Source organism: Hemiscyllium ocellatum, chromosome 2 (assembly GCF_020745735.1).
Source record: "Hemiscyllium ocellatum isolate sHemOce1 chromosome 2, sHemOce1.pat.X.cur, whole genome shotgun sequence".
Classification (NCBI taxonomy): Eukaryota; Metazoa; Chordata; class Chondrichthyes; order Orectolobiformes; family Hemiscylliidae; genus Hemiscyllium; species Hemiscyllium ocellatum.
The window spans coordinates 87,814,425-87,839,858 of NC_083402.1; the positions used below are offsets into that span (position 1 = coordinate 87,814,425).

A 25,434-nucleotide genomic window follows, 5' to 3' on the forward strand; every position below is an offset into this window, starting at 1 on the left:
ACTCTCTCTCGCTCTCTCTTTCCCTCCGTCTCTCTCTCTCGCTCTCTCTTTCCCTCCGTCTCTCTCTCTCGCTCTCTCTCTGTCTCTCTCTCTCTCTGTCTCTCTCTCTCTCTGTCTCTCTGTCTCTCTCTGTCTCTCTCTCTGTCTCTCTCTCTGTGTCTCTCTCTGTGTCTCTCTCTGTGTGTCTCTCTCTCCGTCTCTCTCTCCGTCTCTCTCTCCGTCTCTCTCTCCGTCTTTCGCTCTCTCTCGCTCCGTCTCTCGCTCCGTCTCTCGCTCCGTCTCTCGCTCCGTCTCTCTCTCTCTCTGTCTCTCGCTCTCTCTTTCTCTCTTTCTCTCTCGCTCTCGCTCGCTCTCCATCTCTCTCTCTCTTTCCCTCCATATCCTCTCTCTCTCCGTCTCTCACTCTCTCTTGCTCGCTGTCTCTCGCTCGCTCTCTCTCTCTCTCTCTTTCCCTCCGTCTCTCTCTCTCTCTCTCTCTCCGTCTCTCGCCTTCTCTCGCGCTCTCTCTCTCGCGCGCTCTCTCTCGCTCTCCGTCTCTCTCTCTCTCTCTTTTCCTCCGTCTGTCTCTCTCTCTCTCTCTCGCTCTCTCTCTTTCTCGCTCTCCATCTCTCTCTCTTTCCCTCCGTCTCTCTCTCTTTCTCTCTTGGTCTCGCTCTCTCTCTCTCGCTCTCTCTCGCTCTCTCTCTTTCTCTCTCTCGCTCTCTTGCTCTCTCGCTCTGTCTTTCTCTCGCTCTCTCTCTCTCTCGCTCTCGCTTGCTCTCGCTCTCTCTCTCTCTCTTTCTCCGTCCCTTTCTCCACACTTTCCCTGGAGTTCTACACAGGGGTGTATCTTCAACCCCCTTTCTCCTTGTAATCTCTCTAACACTGTCCTATTCTGGGCAAAGGTGGAACCTGCCAAAAAGGGGGGTGTGTGTGTGTGTGTGTGTGCGCGCGCGCTATTTGGAGACTTACCACACAAAGGCAACTGCAGCAGTCTTGTTGTTGGTGTCCAGTCCAGCTGCTCCAGAGAGGGGGTGGATGTGTATGGGGGTGGGGGGTGGCGGGAGGCAGTGTTGAACGGGGTTGAGGGTTTGGGCCGGTGTTGAAAGGGGTTGGAGGTTGGGTCTGGGGGCGGAAGGCAATGTTGAAAGGGGTTAGGGGCGGGTGACGTTGGGGGGGCGGGGTGCAGTGGGAGTGGACACGGTTGGGGAGTGGGACCTCATGCGCTGTCCGCTGCTGCAGTCTCCTGAACGAGAAGCAGACTTTTAAAAACTCCGAGTCCCAGAGCAAAGGCATTTAATTGATTGATCGAATAATCGATTATCCGAACGAAATGGTGCCTGCTCATCACGTTCGGATAATCGAGGTTCCCCTGTACATTGGGAAAAGTGAACTCACTGCTTGCAGGTACTGACATTTACCAACAGGTGGTGATAGACCCGACCTCATCCCACAACTAGAAAACCGGTTCACATTCACATTGAAAAGGCTTCAGGAATCAGGACAATTAAACAAGACAGACTTCCAAAAAATGAAACCGGATAAACCCAACACACCCCGCTTCTACAAACTACTTAAAGTACACAAATTGGAGCCCCCCCCCACCCCGGACCTATAGCTTCACTACCTGGAACACTGACATACAGACTAACCAAGGGAACTCCACCGAAAACTCAAATACCTGGTAGAAGACTCATGCCACGCCATTCACTCCACCCCAGAATTCCTGAACACCATTAAAGACACCAAGATGGAAGAGGACGAAATAATGGTCTCCTTTGATGTAACTGCCCAGTTCACATCAATTAACATCAACCTGGCCAAAGAAACACTGACTGCACTACTAGAGGAACCAAAGACACAAACATCAGGCAGCACCAATTTCATCAGCAAAGACAGCATCCCCAAGCTTGTAGACTTGTGCCTCACCACCCACTTCACATTCAATAACAGGACCTACAAACAAATCAATGGAACATCTGTGGGATCACCAATATCAGGGTTCCTAGCAGAAGCAGGAATACAGAGACTCGAACAAACAGCCCCCTCAAGTATCCAACTCAAACTGGGTCTGCTGCGTGTATGACACCTTCGTGATTACAAAACAGAACAAATTAGAGGAAACCTACAACACCTTCAACAATAACCTTACTGGTATAAAATTTACAAAGAGGAGTAGAATGACAACAGACTCCCATTCCTAAAAGTTACAGTAGAACGAACAGTTAATGGAGAACTTAAAACCAGTGTTTACAGAAAAACAACATATACAGATCAAATACTTAACTACAAGACCAATCATCCCAAATCCACAAACATCACTTCAATAAGCCACGACAAACTCCAGGAACTACAAACAGCTGAAGAAAAATATCTATACAGCATATTCAGGACGAACGGGTACTCAATAAACAGAGTCTGATGATTCCCCAGAAAAAACCCAAACAAGCAGACACAATGCAACCAAAAACTATTGCATTAACTTACATCAAAGACATATCAGAAATGACTTCCTGACTACTCAGACCACTTGGCATCATAGTAGCTCACAAACCTACCAACAGACTTAAACAGTGGCTAATGAACTTAAAGGACCCTATACAACAACTAGCAAAACAAATGTCATTTAAAAAATACCATGCAAGGACTGTAACAAACACTGCATCAGACAAACAAGCAGAAGACTAGCCACCAGGATATATGAACACCAACTAGCAACCAAAAAACATGGCCCACTATCACTTATCCTTATATACAGACAAGGAAGGACACCACTTTGACTGGGACAACACATCCATCATAGGACAAGCTAAACAGACACGCATGGGAATTCCTAGGGCCTGGCATTCTAAACGGAACTTCATCAATAAAGATATCGATGTGGACCCCATCTAGCATTCTTTGAGGGGAAATAGAAACTGGAAATGATGTCACCTGCCTTAAGAAATCAAAACACGTAAATAGAAAGTGGGATGTAACACCAGTGCTTCATCGGAGGCTCACTGATGATGTTAGGTGAAAGTGGCTACTGCAGATGCTGAAGATTCAAGTCAAGATTAGAGTGTGCTGGAAAAGCACAGCAGATCATGCCGCATCCGAGGAACAGGAAAATCGAGGTTTCGGGCAGGAGCTCTTCTTCAGGAATGAGGGGCAGAAGCCCTTAATTTCTGATGAAGGGCTTCTGACCAAAACATCGATTTTCCTGCTCCTTGTATGCTGTCTGACCTGCTGTGCTTTTCCAGCACTGTTCTAATCTTGTCACTGAATATGTTGCCCGGTATGGTGATGAATATCTGAAAACAAACCTTTCAGCTTGGCGAGCAAACTTACAATAAGATTCTCTTTTATTCTTGACTAGAACTTCAATATCTTTGTAAGGGACTAAGGCAAAAGATGCAAAATTCCAGACCAATTAGCCTAACCATGGTCATGAGTAAGATCCTGAAGTCCATTGTGAAGGATGAGATTTCTGAATGCTTGGTAAAATAGGGCAAAGTAGGTGTAGTTTCATTAATGGGGTGTCATGCCTGACAAATTGCTAGAATTCTTTGAGGAAGTAATGAGCATGTTAGACCAAGGAGAGCCAATGGATATAATCTATCTGGACTCCAAGAAGGCCTTTGACAAGGTGCCGCACAGAAGGCTACTGAGTAAGATAAGGGCTCATGAGGGAAGGTGCTAGCATGGATAGAAACTTGACTGTCTGGCAGAAATAAGAGATAGGATAAAAGATCTTTCTCAGGATGGCAGCTGGTGACAAGTGGTGTTTCGTAAGGCTCAGTGTTCGGATCACAACTTTTCACTTTATCCATTTAGCGATCTCGATGAAGGAACTGAGAGCATTCTGAGTAACTTTGCACATGATATGCACGTAGAAGGACATGTTAATATTGAGGAGGTGGAAAGGCTGCAGAACGATTTGGACAGGTTAGGTGAGTAGGCAAAAAAATGACAGATGGAGTACAATGTAGGAAAGTGTGAGATCATGCACTTTGGTAGGAAGAATAGAGGCATGATACACACGTATCCTGATATTTTCCTGATGAAGGGCTCTGGCCCGAAACGTCGAATTTCTTGTTCCTTGGATGCTGCCTGACCTGCTGTGCTTTAACCAGCAACACATTTTCAGCTCAGAATAGAGGCATGGACTATTTTGTAAATGGGGAGAAAATTCAGAAGTCTAAAGTGTAAAGAGACTTGGGAGTTCTAGTCCATGATTCTCTCAAGGTAAGCTTGCAGGTTGAGTTAGTAGTTAGGAAGGCAAATACATTGGCATTTATTTTGAGAGAACTTGAATATAAAAGCAGGGCTTTGCTCTATAGGGCTCTAGTTAACCACATTTGGAGTATTGTGTGCTGTTTTGGGCCCCATATCTCAGGAAGGATGTACTCACCCTGGAGCGTGTTCAGAGGAGGTTCACAACAATGGTCCCAGGAATGAAATGTTTATCATACGAGGAACGTTTGAGGGCACTGGTTTTATACTCGATGGAGTTTAGAAGGATGAGGGGGGATCTAATTGAAACTTACAGAATACTGAATAGCTGGGACAGAGTGGATGTTGGGAAGATGTTTCCATTGGTATGGGAGACTAGGACCCGAGGACACAGCCTTATTGTAAAGGGAAGATAAGAACGAGATAAGGAGAAACTTCTTCAGCCAGAGAGTGACGAATGTATGGGATTCATTGCCACAGAAGGCTATGGTGGCCAGGTCATTGAGTATGATGGAGGTAGGTTCTTGATTGTCAAGGGGATCAAGGGTTACATAGAGAAAGCACAAGAATGGGGTTGAGAAACTAATCAGCCATGATTGAATGGCAGTGCGGACTCGATGGGCTGAACGGCCTATTTTCTGCTCCTATGTCTTATGGTCATCCATTGTTCCTTAATCTTGCCAAGCCTTACCCTTCACTCTAACAGGAACATAATACCTTTTGAAGTCTATTCATCACAACCTTGAAAGCCTCCTGCTTCTCAAATGCTGTTTTACCTGCAACCAGTCTTTTCAATCAACTTTTGAAAGTTCTTGTCTCATACCAATTAAATTTGCCTTACTCCAGTTTAAAACTTCAACTTTTGTGGAAGGCTTATCCTTTTCCATACCATTTTTAAACTAGTAGAATTATGATCGCTAGACCCAAAGTGTTCCCCTACTTTTACTCAGTCATTAGCCCTGTCTTAGTGCTCACAAGATCCATTTTTAGCTCCTCCTGTAGGAGGAGTGTCCACATATTATAAAGAAAATTGTCCTGAACTCATTTGATAAATTTTTCACCATCTAAATCTTCGACTGGGGCTCTACCATTGTGTTAATGTTTGGAAAATTAAAAGCCTCCGTTATTACAACCTTATTATGCTTACATATTTCTGAGATCTCACAACATAATTGTTTCTCAATTTCCCTCTGACTATTTGGGAGTCTATAGTGTAATCCTATCAAGGTGGTCTTTCCTTTCTTATTTCTACTTTCTACCCATATATTGTCACTGGACGATTTTTCAGAAATATCTTCAGTGGCAGTATATTCTTTGATCAAAATGCTTCTACTGCTCCTCTCTTGCCTCCTTTTCTATCCTTCTAAAACCTGGAACATTGAGCTGCCAGCCCTTTCTATCTCTCAGGAGAAAGTGAGGACTGCAGATGCTGGAGATCGGAGCTGAAAGTGTGTTGTTGGAAAAGCGCAGCAGGTCTATCTCTCAGCCAAGTTTCTGTATTAGCTGTGACATCCCAATTCCATATTTCCAAACATGCCCTGAGTTCATCAGCCTTATCTGCAAGACCCCTTGCATTGAAATAAATGCAATTTAGTTCTTTAGAGTTACTAAATATACTGAATCTTTCTTTTCAAATTAACTTACTCTGTTCGCATTCAGAACCTTCCTCCTCAATCTTTCTATTTGCATTGCAACTTAGAATTCCAGCACTCCAACTTTAGCAGTATAAAATCTCCCTTGATGGAACTAGCAAATCTCCCTGTGAAGATATTGGCCCTTTATAGTTCAGGATAAACCTTATCTTTTTGAACATGTCTTTTTTGACCCAGAAGAAATTCCAGTTGTCCAAAAACCTGAATCCCTACACGACTGCACCACTTCTTCAGTCATTGATTTATTTCCTTTATCCTTTTGTTCCTTCCCTCATTCAAGTTTGGGAGTACACCAGAGATTACTACTTTTAAGGTTATATTTTTTAATCTTATACCTAATCTCTTAAATTCACTCTGTAAAGCTTTAATATTTTCCCTAAAATTGAATTTAATTGAATTCATTGTAACATATGCCGAGGCACAGTGAAAAGCTTTGACTTGCGAGCAATATAGGCAGCATAGATAGTAAATAATAGGTAAACAGCAGCATAAACAAAAACACAGGTACAGGCAAATGTTAAGAATTTTTGAGTCCGTTCAGTATCCTAACAACAGTTAGGCTGGTAGTGTGGCCGAGCGGTCTAAGGCGCTGGATCCAGGTTTCTAGTCCTGAAAGGGGCGTGGGTTCGAATCCCACCACTGCCATTTCAGCTGGTCAACTCCACCGCTGCAGCATTGTTCAAATCCCCGCTGCGTTAATATTCCAGGGAAATTAACTGTGCAGTCTCTCTGCTGTCATGATGGTGCTCGCCTCCCCTGCCGAAAATCGCAAACAGCTCAGCGCTTTAGGGGCGGCACGGTGGCACAGTGGTTAGCACTGCTGCCTCACAGCGCCTGTAGACCCGGGTTCAATTCCCGACTCAGGCGACTGACTGTGTGGAGTTTGCACATTCTCCCCGTGTCTGCGTGGGTTTCCTCCGGGTGCTCCGGTTTCCTCCCACAGTCCAAAGATGTGCAGGTCAGGTGAATTGGACAAGCTAAATTGCCCGTAGTGTTAGGTAAGGGGTAAATGTATGGGTGGGTTGCGCTTCGGCGGGTCGGTGTGGACTTGTTGGGCCGAAGGGCCTGTTTCCACACTGTAAGTCTAATCTAAAACAGTAGGGTAGAAACTGTTACGAAGCTGGCTGGTACATGTGTTCAGGCTTCTGTACCTTCTCCTTGATGGTAGAGGTCGTCAAAAAGCATTGCTAGGGTGGGATGGATCTTTGAGAATGCTGGTGGCCTTTCCTTGACAATGGGCCTGATAGATGCATTCTATAAATGGGAGGTTGGCCTTTATGATCGTCCGGGCTGAGTTCGCCACTCTCTGTAAAGGTCTCTGATCTTGAATGGCATGATTGCCATTCTACCAGTGATACATCCAGATAGAATGCTCTTGATGGCGCACCTATAAAAGTTGGCAAGAGTATTCGCCGTCATGCCAAATTTCCTCAGCTGCCAGAAGAAGAAGAGATGTTGGGCCTTTGTAACCAGTGCATCTACAGGAAGAGTTCAAGGAAGCTTGTTGTGGATGACCACTCCCAGGAGCTTGACACTCTCCACTTTTTCCACCTCTGTGCTGTTAATGTGGTGGGGGGCATGAGTAACAAGAAAGTCAATAATGAGTTCCTTGGTTTTGCTGCCATTGAGAGCTAGGTTGTTCTTGATGCACCATTTTTCCAGGTCTTCCACCTCCCGTGTGTAGTCTGTTTTGTTTCCATCTGAGATTTGACCGACTATGGTGGTGTCATCAGCGTATTTGTAAATGGCATTAGTCTGGTATTTGGTGACTTAGTCATGGTTATACAGTGAGTGCAGAAGATGGGTTGAGTTTGCACCCCTGGGGGGGGTGTCTCCAGTGTTGTGTTAGTGAGGATGAAATATTTTCCCCAATCTTCACTGTGATCTGTGGGTCAGGAAATTGAGGATCCAATTGCAGTTTGGGGCTTCATCTGACATTACTAAGTTTAATAATCAGTATCGAGGGGATAATAGTGTTGAAGGCCAAACTGTAGTCAACGAGTAGGATTCTTATGTAGCTGTTCTTGCTGTCACGATATTCTTGGGAGGAGTGAAGGGCAAGTGATATGGCATCTGATGTGGATCTGTTGGTCCGTTAGGCAAATTGGAGTGGGTCAAGAGTCATGGGGTGGCTGGAGTTGATTAATACCATGGCCAACCTTTTAAAGCACTTCATGACCACTGAAGTTAGGGCCACTCGGCGGTAGTCATTGAGACATGCTGCATGAGTCGTCTTAGGCACAGGGATGATGTTGACCCTCTTGAAACAGGTAGGGACAGTGACCTGCTGCTAGGAGAGATTGAAGATGTCCGATAAGACCTCTGCCAGTTGATCTGTGCATGCTGTGAGTGCATGGCCTGGTACTCGTCTGGTCCCATCACTTTCCTTTGATTTACACGAAGGAAAACTGATCTGACCTCTGATTGTTGGGATAGGTTTGTCAAGACTTGTTGAAATGGGTGTTACCTCTCCGCCAAAATTCTGCTCAAGGCGAGCATAGAAAGCGTTGGGACGATCTGGGAGGGATATGTCATAAAACGTTATTTCTCCCAACATTTACAATGAGTTCCAGCTTTTCAATCTTGTCTTTAATAATATGCTTGTATAGTTTAGAGACATCCTTAATGCTAGCAACGTAACATCCTACATCCAAATCCCATGTTTCCAAACATGCCCTGAGTTCATCAGCCTCGTTGTGGTTCTGTTCGCTGAGCTGGGAAGTTGTGTTGCAGATGTTTCGTCCCCTGTCTAGGAGACATCCTCAGTGCTTGGGAGCCTCCTGTGAAGCGCTTCTGTGATCTTTCCTCCGGCATTTGTAGTGGTTTGAATCTGCCGCTTCCAGTTGTCAGTTTCAGCTGTCCGCTGCAGTGGTCGGTGTATGTAGTGTTTTGTGCATAGGACAAACAGGAATTCAGCTAACGATCCGCATCTATGAACACCAACTAGCCACTAAACGACACGACCAGCTATCCTTAGTAGCCATACACGCAGATGACAAGCAACATGAATTCGACTGGGACAACACTACTATTATAGGACAAGCCAAACAGAGAACAGCCAGGGAAATCCTAGAGGCATGGCACTCATCCACAGATTCAATCAATAAGCACATCGACCTGGACCAAATATACCGACCACTGCAGCGGACAGCTGAAACTGACAACCGGAAGCGGCAGATTCAAACCACTACAAATGCCGGAGGAAAGATCACAGAAGCGCTTCACAGGAGGCTCCCTAGCACTGAGGATGTCACTTGACAGGGGACGAAACGTCTGCAACAAATTCCCAGCTCGGCGAACTGAACCACAACAACGAGCACCCGAGCTACAAATCTTCTCCCAAACTTTGTTCATCAGCCTTATCTGCAAGATGTCTTGCATTGAAATAAATGCAATTTAGTTCTTTAAAGTTATTATGTACTCTGAATCTCTCTTGTCTTTCTTTTCTAATTAACTTACTCTGCTACGGAATCCCTTGTCCGTGCCTGTCAGGAGAGTATGCTGTAACAATTATTCTATTTAAATTGTGTCAAATGCTGTCTAACATAGCAATTATTTCTGGTTTCCAATAAATGAGTGGTCCTTTTATTTCCCTCAGGGAGAATATCGCTTTCAACAGTACCAAACACTGAATATCTATTCATAGAAGAATAGACAGTGAAGACATTTGAACTAACTACTTAACCTTTCCTGACAGTCAGTCACCCATGTATGACTGATCTTGCTGTGTAATCACTTTTCTAAGTCTACTAGCCATTTCACACTGTACCTTGTATCTACCTTAATAACATTAAGCCTAAAAAAGCAACTTTCAATCACACCTTGTGTATAAAATAAACTACCTTTCATTGCCAACAGAAAGTAATGTTAAAATGCAAGAACAAAACAATATCAAACATATAAAGTTTAAATAAAATTGACCACTTAGCTGATTAACTGAATTAAAATGACTCCTCTTCAAAAAAATTCCTCAAATATAAAAAAAACTTCTCCAAAGCCGACCACATGTAGGACTCTCCAAAATGAAACCACAATTCCATATTTAAAAAAACAAAACTTTGGGCTTATCAAAAAAACTCTTGCATAGTTAAAAGAAAACTTCCTTTAAAAGGCTCTTTTTTTTAAAGCTTCTAAATTTAGAATTAAAAAAATGCAACCATTGACTGTAGGTCTTTAAAAATCTTGTAAAGAAAGTCAGTTTAAAAAGAAATCATGAATTTTATGTTTTATTTCTTAATGTTAAAGAAACAAAATGAATAAACATCTTACTAATGAAATATAATTGTAGTAACTGTCATAATTCTATAATAAATTTTTAAGCCTGCAATCCCAGGAGCAGCTGCAAGATCCATGCTATTGCGGCAAGTGGTCTTGGGTAAATTGTAACTAGATCTCCAACTTTCTAACCTGAATGCTCCTCTATTTAAGTATATTTGCTCCAAATTGGAACTTATTTATTTTCTTAGTTAATCTAAATGCTATGAAATTGTGATAAATGTTCATTTGTTTACACTTCATCCACTTGAGTCACTTCATACTTGAAATCCACAAATCTTCTTTAATAATTTAAAAACTTGTAAGACAATAGGTGAGGCTAAGAGGAACAAAAAGAGCCTTGTGCGCATGGGAAGACAATCTTCCTTTGGTACTGAATGTATATTTTCTGCTTGTCTTCAATGATGAACAAGATGTTGCCTAAGTCAAAGTTAAAGAACATGTAGTTGAGATACTGTTCAACCTAAAAATAGAGGTACCCATACAACTGGCAGTGAGTACTTAAAGAAAGGTGTCCAAGTGGCTGAAGACCAGAAGTTCTGAAAATTAATTACTGAAAACACACAGATCTGAAAATTCTTTGTGCGAAGTGTCACAACCCTAATGGGAAGGATGTGCTTGAAGTCAAAAACCAAATTTCTTCAAGCCATCACAAATGTATCAATAACCAGTTAATCACTATATTGTTGAATTTGCTTGCTGTGACCACCATTTAAGAGAAAAGAAACACAACCAGGTTCATTAATAAACATAGAAACAAAACTTATTCTCTATAAGCAATCTTATTCTTTTTAACAGTAGAAAAACAGGGTTAATTGGTAATACCTCCTTGAAATCCTAATGCGCACAATCATGCACAAATAGCACACGTATGCAGACAAGTCAGAAATCTGCAAAAATGTGGGTGTGAAACGTAGGCAGAAAGGAACAATTTCTGTAGCTCAAGAGTTGAGAATGAAGTGCCTTCAGGTTCTCTTTTGGTTTTTGGTATCAACCATGGTGAACCTCAATTTTGTAGCCTGTCAGTAGGACATGGTTTTGAGTGAGTTAGAATTGCTTTTTGAGGTTTTGAGTGTTGTTTATCTTCAAGACGGTGAGAGAAAGACCTATTTGAGGTTGTAGATGTTTCCTAGAACTCTGACTGCAACTGCTGTCTTTCAGTTCTGTGACAAACTGCAGCTTGACCCTGAAATAGATTAACTTGACTAGATATTAACTCATCAGGAGATAAACGGAAGGAGACAAAAAACATGTAAATATAGACCAGTTAGCTTAATGTCTGATATTGGGAAAATGTTAATGTCTGTTCCAAAAGATGTAATTTAGGAATGCTTAATATGATCCAGCATAGTCAGCATGGCTTCATAAGGGGAAATCATGCCTAACAAATTTACTAGAAATTTTAAGGAGATCACAAGTCGGATAGACAAAGGAAGTGGGATCTTCAGAGGATGCTTGATAAGGTACCACACATTTGGCTACTTAATAAAATAAGACCTGACTATGTTGAAAGACGTAAATTAGCATGGATAGAGGATTGGCTAACTAATGAAGACAAGAGTTGGATTAAAGGGGCCATTTTCAGAGTGGCAAACTGTAACTACTGATGTGCCGCAGGGACCAGTGCTGAGGCCAAAAATATTTACAACATACACTAATGACTTTGATGAGGAAAACAAATCTACTATAGCTATGTTTGCAGATGACACAAATAGGTGGGTAGTCAATTGGTGAGGAATTGAATTGATTGTGACGTATACTGAGGCACAGTGATATGGTATATGGTATAATCAAGGCAGAGATAGATTTTTAATCAATAAAGGTATAAGGGTTTGGGGAAAAGACAGGAAAGTAGAGTCAAGGATTATCAGATCAGCCATAATTTCATTGAAGGTGGAATACACTTCGTGGGCTGAAATGGCTACTTCTGATGTAACGTAAGTATATTTACTTTTATCTCACGATTAAACATGTATTTCAACACAAATTGATATTATTAATTTTTTAAATGTTATCAGTGACCTCCAGTCAGAGACAACTTTAGAAGTGGAGCCAACACAGCAAGCACCTGAGGATGAATCACCCTCTAAATTTAAAAGGTATGAAACTTGCATGTAAAGATAAAAAATTTTCACATTTTTCTCTATATTTAACTTTGGAGATAGTAGTAAGTTAAAGTGCATTTGTAGGTAACTGAACAATAAATCAAGGACAGATATGTCACAAATTGATCCTAATAGCCCTGATAATAACATTGAGACAAATGCTTATCACAGGATTACTGAAATAATAATTATTAAGCAAATATTTGTTCATCTTCCCTTCAAATTTCTGCTTTCTGGAACAAGATTTCAAGACTTTATCATCTCATGCGTAACCTCCTGAGTAAGCATCTTGATCTCCTTTCTTCCCTTGCAACTTTATTTTGACTCTTCCTGTTTTTTTTCATTTTCAGCAACCTTAAACTTTGCTAATTCTTGACACAGAGGCCCACCTGGTGCACAACATAGTCTGAGATGTTCCACCACAATGGTATACGTTGATGCATTTACTTTATCCATTTCGCTATTCATTTATGCACTTCATTGGACTGAAGTTCAGGGTTGAGTTCGTGAACGTTCATTTACCTTCTAAATGTCTTCCTCAAACTCGTATCCTTTCTAGTTCATGATCCTTTTATTGCATTCCTAATCAAAATACATTTTTTGCATATATTCTTGAATTTATTTTATCACTGTCTGTAATGCATTCTACATTGGTCATAGATCAGAGACTGAATTAAATTTACACAGAATAGATGACACAGAAAAATACCAACCAGTTCATTTTAATGTTTAAACTACACTCTGACTTTAAGACCATAAGAAATAAGAAGTTCACTTGGCTCCTCAAGTTTTTTCTACTATTCAATAGGATCATGGCTGATCCAACGTTCCTTACATCCACTCCACTGCCAGTACCTGTAATCTTTGATTCCCTTAATGATCAAAAATATATCTCATGCTTAAATAAAAGCAAGGACTTTGCCACCGCAGCTGTCTGTGGCAAGGAGTTCCAAATCCTCAGAAGAAATTCCTCCTCCTCCTCAGTCTTAAATTGACACCCCTTAATTGTGAGATATGTCCTCCCAGCATTTACATGTTTCAATTAGGTCACCATTCATTCTTTTAAATTCAAGTGAGTAGAGTTCTAATCTATAGTATAGCTCCAACCCTACAACCCTGGCAAAAAGATTTACAAGGATGTTGTCAGGATTGTAGGGTTTGAGTTAGAGGGAGGGACTGAAGACGCTAGGATTATTTTTTTCCTGGAGCATTGGAGGCTGAGGGGTGACCTTACAGAAGTTCATAAAATCATGAGGGGCATGGCTAGGGTGTATAGTCAGGTCTTTTCCCTGGTGTAGGGAAGTTGAAAACTAGAAGGTATAGGTTTAGGGTGAGAGGGGAAAGATTTACAAGGGACTTAAGGGGCAACGTTTTCACTCAGGATAGGGCTGAGGCTGGTATAATTAAAACATTTAAAAGGTATCTGGGTGGGTATACGCATAGAAAGGGTTTCTCCTAGCAAGTGGGACTAGATTAATGTAAAATATCTAGTTAGCATGGTCGGGTTGGACCAAACCGTCTATTTCTGTCTTGTCTGGGACTATAAACAGGAACTGGACTGTCAGGACTTGACTAGGCCGTGATTGCGTTTCAAAATGACAATAGTGCTAGGAATTCTGGGAGATCCTGGAAGTTGCCAATACTTCTGCCCATGTTGAAAGGGAGAATATGATGATAGGGTGTCATAGGGGCATGGTACATTGTTAATGAGACAAGTTTGGAAAGGTAGCATCAGAAATTTGTTAGAACTCATGGAGACGAGCCCTCCATGAAACTTGCCAAAATTGACACATTGCTGATTTTTAGTAAAATACAGCCCAACCTGTTTATCCTTTCCTAATAACTATAATTCCTCAGTTCTGTTGTCATCCTTGTAAATATTTATTTATCATCATTGCTAATGCATTTACGTCCTTTTCATAGTATGTAGATCAAGACTTATCAACTTCTCTCAGGTTTCTGCAAGGCCTACAGATTCTGCAGAACTTGGTCTGTTAATATACAGTTTTGATCATGTCTTCCAACTGCTGTCAACCTTGTGGTCTGTCTTAAGTTTGGACCAGTACTCTGGATGTATGCGAATGACTTAATGGCAGATAATGTGATTAAAAACAACATTTTAATTAATAATTCACAAACAATTATAAACAATAAAATATAAGATAACATTATTAGAAAGAGTATACCGTGTGAGTATATAGAAATAGAAACCACTTTATTATAGCACAAATGGTAACCCAAATCGGTCTGTTCAAAACAACACCCCAAAATGGTAAACAGCCCCAGATTAATCTGTTATATGACAAATGCCTAAAATGGTGTACATCTCCGTCTTACATTATTGTGATGTCAGCTACTGTTACTGATAGAAAAGCAAGAATCTGGAATGATAGCTGCCTCAATAGATTATTTCAAAGAAAAAATTCAATGCGATGGTCACATCTGAAACAGAAGTACACAAAGTTGAAGATTTTCTTTAACATAAAACAAATTCATTATATATAAAGAAAAACAATAAAATGAAGAAACTTAATCTATCTAAATATAGAACGCAGATTATAAAAATCTTAAAATACACAGCAAGTCAAATTTTTCACCCTGTTTTCCAACAGTTTTACTTTATAAAAATTCAAATTTGGAGAGATTATTCCTCTATCTCAAACCTTTAAATTTGACTCAAATAATTTTTCAAGTCCTTTCCTGTGAACATTAAAACATAGGTTGTCACATCTCTGAATTGCTTTACACATGGGTGGACTCTTTGATCAGTCCTCAGTGGTTGTCTAGAACGTAGAACATAGAAAAATACAGCGCAGTACAGGCCCTTCGGCCCTCCATGTTGCACCGACCGAAGCCTACCTAACCTACACTAGCCCAATAACCTCCATATGCTTATCCAATGCCCGCTTAAATGACCATAAAGAGGGAGAGTCCACCACTGCTCCTGGCAGGGCATTCCATGAACTCACAACTCGCTGAGTAAAGAGTCTACCCCTAACATCTGTCCTATACCTACCACCCCTTAATTTAAAGCTGTGTCCCCTAGTAACAGCTGACTCCATTAGCGGAAAAAGGTTCTCACTGTCAACCCTATCTAAACCCCTAATCATCTTGTACACCTCTATCAAATCTCCCCTAAACCTTCTTTTCTCCAATGAGAACAGCCCCAAGTGCCTCAGCCTTTCCTCATACGATCTTCCTACCATGCCAGGCAACATCCTGGTAAACCTCCTCTGCACTCGTTCCAATGCCTCCACATCCTTCCTATAGTATGGCGACCAAAACTGCACACAATACTCCAGATGAGGCCGCACCAAAGTCTTATACAACTGCAACATGATCTCAGGACTCCGGAACTCAATTCCTCTACCAATAAAGCCCAGTACACCATATGCCTTCTTCCCAGCACTATTTACCTGGGTGGCAACTTTCAAGAGATCTGTGTACATGGACACCAAGATCCCTCTGCTCATCCACACTACCAAGTAGCCTACCATTAGCCCAGTAATCCATCTTCTTGTTACTACTACCAAAGTGAATGACTTCACACTTAGCTACATTGAACTCCATTTGCCACCTTTCTGCCCAGCTCTGCAACTTATCTATATCCCGCTGTAACCTGCCACATCCTTCTTCGCTGTCCACAACTCCAGTGACTTTCGTGTCATCCGCAAACTTGCTCACCCAGCCTTCAAGACCCTCCTCTAGGTCATTTATAAAAATGACAAACAGCAATGGTCCCAAAACAGATCCTTGTGGAACACCGTTAGTAACTGCACTCCAAGATGAACCTATACCATCAACTACTACCCTCTGTCTCCTTCCAGCCAGCCAATTTCTAATCCAAATCTCTAATGCACCCTCAATGCTATACCTCCGTAGTTTTTGCATTAGCCTGTCCTGGGGTACCTTATCGAACGCCTTGCTAAAATCCATATACTGCTTTACCCTCGTCCACTTCCTTGATCACCTTCTCAAAGAACTCAGTAAGGTTTGTGAGGCACGACCTGCCCTTCACAAAACCATGCTGACTATCCTTGGTCACATTATTCCTATCCAAATGTTCATAAATCCTATCCCTTACAATTCTCTCTAAGACTTTGCCCACAACAGAAGTGAGACTCACTGGCCTATAGTTACTAGGGCTATCCCTACTCCCCTTCTTGAACAAGGGGACCACATTCGCTATCCTCCATTCTTCTGGCACTATTCCCGTAGACAACGACGACATAAAAATCAAGGCCAATGGCTCTGCTATCTCCTCCCTAGCTTCCCAGAGGATCCTAGGATAAATGCCATCAGGCCCAGGGGACTTATCTATTTTCATCCTTTCCAGTATTCCCCAGACCTCTTCCCTACATACCTCAAGGCCATCCATTCTAATCACTTGTGACTCAATATTCACATCAGCAACAGTGTCCTGTTCCTGAGTGAATACTGACGAAAAGTATTGATTTAGTGTCTCTCCAATCTCCTCCGCCTCCACGCACAACTTCCCACTACTATCCCTGACTGGACCGATACCTACCCTAGTCATCCTTTTATTCCTGACATACCTATAGAAAGCCTTTGGGCTTTTCCCTAATCCTACCAACTAAGGACTTTTCATGTCCCCTTCTCGCTGCTCTTAGCTCTCTCTTTAGATCCTTCCTGGCTACCTTATAACTCTCAATCACCCCAACTGAACCTTCACGCCTCATCTTTACATAAGCCGCCCTCTTCCCTTTCACAAGGGATTCCAATTCCTTATTAAACCATGGCTCCCTCACAAGACCCTTTACTCCCTTCCTGACTGGTACATACTTATCAAGGACACCCATTAGCTGTTCCTTGAACAATCTCCACATATCATTTGTGTTCTTCCCTTGAAGCCTATTTTTCCAATCCACGCATCCTAAGTCATGCCTCACCGCATCATAATTTCCCTGCCCCCAGCTATAACTCTTGCCCTGCAGTGCACACTTATCCCTCTCCATCACTAGAGTAAAAGTCACCGAGTTGTGGTCACTGTCCCCGAAGTGCTCACCTACCTCCAAGTCTAACACCTGGCCTGGTTCATTACCTAGAACCAAATCCAGTATAGCCTCACCTCTTGTTGGCCTGTCTACATATTGTGTCAGGAAACCCTCCTGCACACATCTGGTTGAAATACTGAACCCAAGAGGTTCTGCCTTTCTTTGTTCAATGTTTTGCTCCATTCCAGCTTTTGATGGCTTATTCAGACTTTCCCAAAACAAGAGTCTGACAATAATTAACCCTTATCAACAACTTCTCACAGGTTTCTGTAAGATTCCACAGAACTTGATCTATTAATAAAATGTTTGGATGATGTCTCCCACCTGCCATCAATGAAATTATACTGCTGATCATTCAAACTCCATCTCCTGACTCCACCCATTCTTTGTCCTGCCTTATAGTTCAAGAGGGATTGAATTTAGAAAAAAAACTTAATATTGGCTTGTCTAAGAAAAGCAAATATTTCAGACAATGCAACATTTGCAAATGTGGCCTATGTCGGTCAGAATGGAAACTCCTTAGTGGTGGATAGGGGGGGCCAAAACTACAATTATTAGAACATTGAACGGTACAGCACAGTACAGGCCCTTTGGCCCACGATGTTGTGCTGAGTATTTATCGTAATCTAAGATGAACTTAATCTACATACCCCTCAATTTACTGCCATCCATGTGCTTGTCCAGTAGTGTCTTAAATGTCTCTAAAATCTCTGACTCTAATACCACTACTGGCAGCACATTCTATGCATCCGCCACTCTCTACGTAAAGAACCTACTTCTGATATCTCTCCTATACTTTTCTCCAATCGCCTTAAAATTATGATCCCTTCTGACAGCCATTTCTGCCCAGGGAAATGTCTCTGGCTATCTACTCTAACTATGCCTCTCATTACCTTGTACACCTCTATCAAGTTATTTCTCTTCCTCCTCTCCAGTGTGAAAAGCCCTAGCTCACTCAACCTCTCTTCATAAAACAAGCCTTCCAATCCAGGCAGCATCCTAGTAAATCTCCTCTGCACCCTATCTAAACCATCTAAACTTTCCTATCATGAGATGATCGGAATTGGATACATTCTTCCAAGTGTGGTCTAACCAGGGTTTTATAGAGCTGCAGCAAATCCTCGCAGCTCTTAAATTCAATCCTCTTATTAATGAAAGCCAAAACACCGTATGCCTTCTTAACAACCCTATCAACGTGGATGGCAACTTTGAGGGATCTATGTACATTTGTTCCTCCACACTGCTAAGAATCCTGTCTTTAACACTGTATTCAGCATTCAAATTTGACCTTCCAAAATGAATCTCATCTCTTTTACCTATTACTATTTGTTTACTATCTGTTACTATTGATTACATGTTTGATGAAGTACTTGAGTGAATCAAAACACAATTATGCTTAGTTCTAAATTAATCTCAATAAAGTAACATTTAAAACAAAAATAAGTATAATGAACATTTTCATAAAATCAGAAGCAGAGCAAAAATAAAATGTAAAAATATAAAGTACAAAAACTAATGATTGCTGATAGATCTGGAAATTTGATAATCAGAACTTCCAATTGAGATCTAAAAATTGTTCGATAGAAGTTTAGCAAAATTTCTCTACTTCTCGATTCTGTTATGTCAGAAGTAAACTTGGATGCTTGGTTTTCTTTTGTCCTCATTAACTGAGATTCATTTTGTGTTTTGTATATTTCAGCTCTTAAATCTCTATGGACCTCTTATTTTGCAAGTTATGTTTAGTCTCCTTATTTTACTAAAATATTGTACCTCACACTTACCTATGTTAGAATTAATCTGCAAGTATGTGCCCATTCTGCGTTAATGCATTTTTGTAACTTATTGCAGAGCCCCCGTTCAGTGTTGATGATCTCTCCCACATGGTATCATCCACAAATTTAGAAATTTTGTTGTTGATTTCAAAGTGTAAGTTATGAGTGTGTTGTGGACCAGGCCAGACCCCCTCAAAACATTTCAAGAAAGTGGCCCAGACTCAAAATTTGCCAGTTGTTTCACTCAGATGTAACATTGGATATTCTAGGAGTGATGTAGCTGGTTAGCCACTTAGTTCTAAACAAAATAGAATTTATTTACAAGATTACCAAATGAAACACAAACAAAAGAGAACAGAATACTGAATAACTTGACCTTACAGACCATGTCAATTTAATGAAGCTGTTCCAAATTCTTGCAACAATCCTCATAAACACCCCTTGGCACAAAAGGTAAAATCAAATACTGGGTCTTATAGAGAGAAGTCAGAGAGGAGGATCAGCCTGGTTCTGCTTTTTTGGGTTCAGCAGCGAATCTAACTCTACTGCTAAAAACCAAACCAAACCGGGGAAAAGCTGAGCTGGGAGAACTGACCGCTCCCCTTGCATGGTAAAAGTGCTTTTTTTTAAAACTTAAAGGCTTTTGCCTGAGGCAGTATATGTTAGCTATAATCAAGTTGGCCCTAAAACCCTTCAACTTAGACTTTTTGGAGCCTGTGTCTTTTACGACCTCTCTGAAAGAGAAACAAGGACAACATAACAAGGACAACATAGCCTTGTTAAAGGAGCAGCATCATCACAAGTGTGTAAATTGCACATTTTGAACCAGACAATCCAGCACTGATCCTTGGGATCCACTCCCTACCTTCTGTCTCTTTGAAGAACTATCCTTTACTATTATTTTTGATGCCAAAATGAAAACTAATGAATCAGGTTCAATCAAATGAATGGCACTTTTTATCAGTCTAGTGACATAATGGAAATGTTCATGCATGAATTTATTCTTACACAGTGTTCACATCTCACCAACCATATATTAACATACATAAAACATATACCCATATACAATCAAATGCATGCAGAAAACACATATCTGTTCCTACATAAATATTTACAAATATTCAATATACCTTAGTTGCTGTGCAAATATTATTGCAACTCTCAACACACGTACTGCAAGAGACATTTAATGTCTATCAATAACAAGATCCTATAAATCTTTCTACAATTGAATCATTGTTTTGTCTGTTCAGCCGCCTCAGAACTTGTGGAATGAAATATCAACAGGTGCAAGAATTCTATTCAAAGCACAAAAATATTATTCATCGTGTAATTCTGATCATCTTCCTGACAGGTAGTGATTATGATATGTTAATAACTGAAAACATAATTAATTACATGTTAAAATTTAGTATGTGGTACAAAATGTGTTGTGTAGAAACATTATTTTTGTAATATCTTTACGTGAGTTCTTCTAAGGGGAAATATTCCTATGTAAACAATTATAATGGAAAAAAAAACTGGAATGTAAGGATTCGTTTGTAACAATTATTGCTTTGAAAAACATTGGCATTTTTTCCCCCAATAATAACTGAAGTTACCATGTTTAAATACGCATAATACTTTCAGGGGTTTTCATCATCTCCATATTTTCACTTCCTGGGAAATCAAAGCATTCAGTGAAGAAGCATTGATTGTTTACTTTCAGTTTTTTGTGGACTGATTGGCAAACTCATTTTGAGGACTTACAAGATTGTCAGGTTAGGTCTGTTTTCCCACTTAGCAGAAAGAACCTGGACCCTGGAATAACAGATGTTCTGCCATTTGACATTGTTCATTTTTAGCCAGTCCCCTCAAACCTTCATGTGTAGCAGCAAGAAGATATAGTTAGGCTGTGTTAACGACAATGCCATAAAAGCATATCTATTGTAGGTTTGTCACTGAATTCAGAAACTTAAATTCTAAAACACTGCATCCAGTGTATGTACTCTGGCCCTCAGCTAGTAAGTAGAAAGGATTCCTTAACAAGCCAATAAAACATGCATTCAGGCACTAGGGAAGGCAATCTGTAGATATACATTAAATTGTTTTGACTGTTTATAGTAACTAGGTTGAAAAATTATTTGTTTATTGACTGAGTGACAGGTCTGCATTTGAAAACATACAACAAAATTACTATTGTGATTTGGAATTGGCATTTCCATTTCATTCTAAGGTGAAATAAAACTCTTAGCCTCTCTTACGTAAGATATATTGGCCTTGGAGAGAGTGCAATGTAGGTTTACAAAAATTACCCCTGAACTGCAGGGGTTTAAGTTATAAAGATTGATTATACAAATATGCTTGTTTAGGTAGAATTTAGAAAGTTAAGGGTTATCTGAACGAAGTCTTCAAGATAACAATCGGAAAAGACGATAAATAAAGATAAACTATTTCCACTGCTTGGAGATTCTATAATAGGGAGCATAATCTAAAAATGAGGATCCTACCATTCAGGAAAGGTGTTAGGAAGCACCACTTCACCCAGAGTAATAGAGGTTTGGACTAAGCTTCTGCAAAAATGGCAGTTGTTGCTAGATTGTTAGTAATTTTAAACCTGTGAGATGGATAAAAGCTTTGTAAAAGGTATTAAGGGATATGGGCCAAAGGCAGGTAGATGGAGTTAGGCTGCAAATGTGTTGCTGGTCAAAGCACAGCAGGTTAGGCAGCATCTCAGGAATAGAGAATTCGACGTTTCGAGCATAAGCCCTTCATCAGGAATAAGAGAGAGAGAGCCAAGCCGGCTGAGATAAAAGGTAGGGAGGAGGGACTAGGGGGAGGGGCGATGGAGGTGGGATAGGTGGAAGGAGGTCAAGGTGAGGGTGATAGATGACCTGGGGGGTGCAGTGAGAGAGGGACTCACTGAAATCCTTGTAGAGGGAGGAAGAGAGCTTCTTCAAGGAAGGCATCCTTGTAAGAGGATTCGCAGTAGGTTAAAATCTTCGAGTAAAAAATGAGGTCTGCAGATGCTGGAGATCACAGCTGCAAATGTGTTGCTGGTCAAAGCACAGCAGGTTAGGCAGCATCTCAGGAATAGAGAATTCGACGTTTCGAGCATAAGCCCTTCATCAGGAATAAGAGAGAGAGAGCCAAGCCGGCTGAGATAAAAGGTAGGGAGGAGGGACTAGGGGGAGGGGCGATGGAGGTGGGATAGGTGGAAGGAGGTCAAGGTGAGGGTGATAGATGACCTGGGGGGTGCAGTGAGAGAGGGACTCACTGAAATCCTTGTAGAGGGAGGAAGAGAGCTTCTTCAAGGAAGGCATCCTTGTAAGAGGATTCGCAGTAGGTTAAAATCTTCGAGTAAAAAATGAGGTCTGCAGATGCTGGAGATCACAGCTGCAAATGTGTTGCTGGTCAAAGCACAGCAGGTTAGGCAGCATCTCAGGAATAGAGAATTCGACGTTTCGAGCATAAGCCCTTCATCAGGAATAAGAGAGAGAGAGCCAAGCCGGCTGAGATAAAAGGTAGGGAGGAGGGACTAGGGGGAGGGGCGATGGAGGTGGGATAGGTGGAAGGAGGTCAAGGTGAGGGTGATAGACCTTGACCTCCTTCCACCTATCCCACCTCCATCGCCCCTCCCCCTAGTCCCTCCTCCCTACCTTTTATCTCAGCCGGCTTGGCTCTCTCTCTCTTATTCCTGATGAAGGGCTTATGCTCGAAACGTCGAATTCTCTATTCCTGAGATGCTGCCTAACCTGCTGTGCTTTGACCAGCAACACATTTGCAGCTGTGATCTCCAGCATCTGCAGACCTCATTTTTTACTCGAAGATTTTAACCTACTGCGAATCCTCTTACAAGGATGCCTTCCTTGAAGAAGCTCTCTTCCTCCCTCTACAAGGATTTCAGTGAGTCCCTCTCTCACTGCACCCCCCAGGTCATCTATCACCCTCACCTTGACCTCCTTCCACCTATCCCACCTCCATCGCCCCTCCCCCTAGTCCCTCCTCCCTACCTTTTATCTCAGCCGGCTTGGCTCTCTCTCTCTTATTCCTGATGAAGGGCTTATGCTCGAAACGTCGAATTCTCTATTCCTGAGATGCTGCCTAACCTGCTGTGCTTTGACCAGCAACACATTTGCAGCTGTGATCTCCAGCATCTGCAGACCTCATTTTTTACTCGAAGATGGAGTTAGGCCACCAGTCAGCCCTGATCTCATTGTATGGCAGAACAGACTCAAGGGACTGAATGGTCTATTTCTGCTCATGTATTCCAATGTTTCTTGTTGATGCCATCTTTTATTCTTCTTCAAAATCTGCTCATCATCTTTTATGAACTGTGCAGCTGTTTCACCTAATCCCATTCTTAGATCTTGCTCAAGGCAAACATTTTGGAAAGTGCACCATGAGATCACAGTTTTAGAGACTTGACTGAGAACAAGCTGTTGGACTTCTCTTGACTAATGAAATTTACTGAAACTATTAATTCAGAATTCCAGTAGTTTAATGTATACTCAGATGAATGAAGCTCATTGTGCTATCAGTCTGAAACTCTGCTGGTCTAATGTGTTAAGAGTCATAAAAAGTTGGTGGTGAAAATTTAACAATTATCTGAATGGGAGGGTTCATAAAAATGAATAAAGCATGAAATAAAGATTTTGCAATCAGTTGTTCAGCCATGAGTGCTGAATGGATAATCCATCACTGCTCCCTCCAGTGTCATAAATACCAGTCTTCACTGAATTTGATTTGATCCATTTGATATCAAGAAATGGCTGAGTACACTGAATGCAGCAAGGCAGTTGGCCCCAGCACCATTATACTTGAGGTGCTGGAGACTTGTGCTGCAGGAAGACCTGTACCTCGAGCTAAACCTTGTGGTGTAGCTACAACTCTGGCATCTCTGTGAAATTCTGGAGGATCTTCCAGCATATCTAATCCTCAAAAAAAAATCATAAACCAATTAGTTGCTGACCCATCAGCCAATTGTAGTCATTTCACAAGTGATGAGAGGTCAACAGTGGCACTTCCTCATTAATAAATGCTCACTGATGTTCTATTTGAACTAGGACCAATAACTTCTAGACCTCATTCAGCCTTTGCCCAAACTTGGAAAAAGATTTAAAATCCAGAAGTGAAGTAAGATGAATGCCTTTGTCATCAAGTCAGCATTTGATTGATTTGTGGCAGGTAATTCTAGTAAAACTGAACTTCTGTGAAATGATGTCATATGCTGGGTGAAGTCTTATCTAGCATGGAGGAAACTGGTTGTGATTGCTAGAGGCTATTCATCTCAGTTTCAGGATCCCATTACATGAGTTCCTCAAAATGATATCCTTAGACTGACCTGTTCAGCTGCTTTATCAGCGATCTTCCTGTCCATCGGAAGATCTGGAAAAGGATATTTTCTGACAATTGTACAGTTTCATTTGCAACTCCTTATGCTGCAAACATGGATACAGTTGGGCTTATGCTAATAAGTGTCAGTTGACATTTTTGTCAAGTATGTGTCTCCTTTTGATATTCAGCAGCATTATTATTGCTCACTCCTCTGTCATATACATCCTGAGTTTGCCATTGTCCAGAAACTTAACTGAAGCAGCCAATTAAATATTGTGGCTACAAGATTAGATCAGAGTCTGTGTACTTAACAATGACTAGCTTGTCTCTTGACTTCCTGATCTACAAGGTTAGCAATGTGATGGAATACTCTCCATTCGCTGAGATGAGTATAATACCTATGAGCTCAACAACTACATAATAAAGCAGCCTATATGATTGGCACTCCATTTTTGTTACTGTAAACATTCACTCTTTTAAAGGCAGGTACTCTGACTCGAGACAACATGAATCGATAGCAGCAGCACGGATACTTTGGGAGACTGAAAGCACTTTGGATTGACATAACTTTTTAGATTTGCGGGTAGACTACTGATGGCTACGATTACGTCATTAGGGACTGTTAAGCTGTTAGTCAGTCATAAAAGAAAAGCCCTTGAATCTGAATTATTGAATTTAATAGACTGTGCATTCGCAAAACTAATTGTCAAACAATACTTGTTGTTCCTTGGAAAGAGCCAGCCAAATAAAAGTTCAGAGCTTTGATAATTCTATCAGTTATTTGTCTGAGTCATTGAAGCAGTAAACACTCTTGTGCACAAGACCCTTTCCTGATTCTTTGTGGCCTAAGACAAAATTTCTAACTAGTTGTGTGGAAGGCACTATATCCTGAAGGGATATGTGTTATTTAGGTGCTGTCTGATCCATAAGAAATAGGAAGAGAAATCAGCTGTTTGACCTTTTGAACCTGCTCTTCCGTTATTAGGATCATGGCTAATCTGACATGCCTTACATTCAAGTGCTGCTGTATCCTCTACTGATCAAGAATCCATCTCAGCCTTAAAGATGCACAAAGACTCTGCCCCCTCACCTCTCTGTGGTAAGG

General features: G+C 41.2%; 1 protein-coding gene and 1 long non-coding RNA gene across 2 annotated transcripts in view; both read left to right on the top strand.

Moving 5' to 3' along the window:
• Positions 1 to 24,893, top strand: part of LOC132828240 (uncharacterized) — a 43,849-nt gene extending 18,956 nt beyond the window's left edge. The window contains exons 2-3 of the long non-coding RNA XR_009646089.1: positions 12,140 to 12,220; positions 24,812 to 24,893. This is a non-coding gene — a long non-coding RNA (uncharacterized LOC132828240). The remainder of the gene's footprint in view (positions 1 to 12,139; positions 12,221 to 24,811) is intronic.
• A 425-nt stretch (positions 24,894 to 25,318) lies between these two features.
• Positions 25,319 to 25,434, top strand: part of LOC132825926 (solute carrier family 28 member 3-like) — a 152,375-nt gene continuing 152,259 nt past the window's right edge. The window contains exons 1-2 of the mRNA XM_060841569.1: positions 25,319 to 25,355; positions 25,405 to 25,428. Coding sequence (XP_060697552.1) covers positions 25,319 to 25,355; positions 25,405 to 25,428 — 61 coding nt within the window. The remainder of the gene's footprint in view (positions 25,356 to 25,404; positions 25,429 to 25,434) is intronic.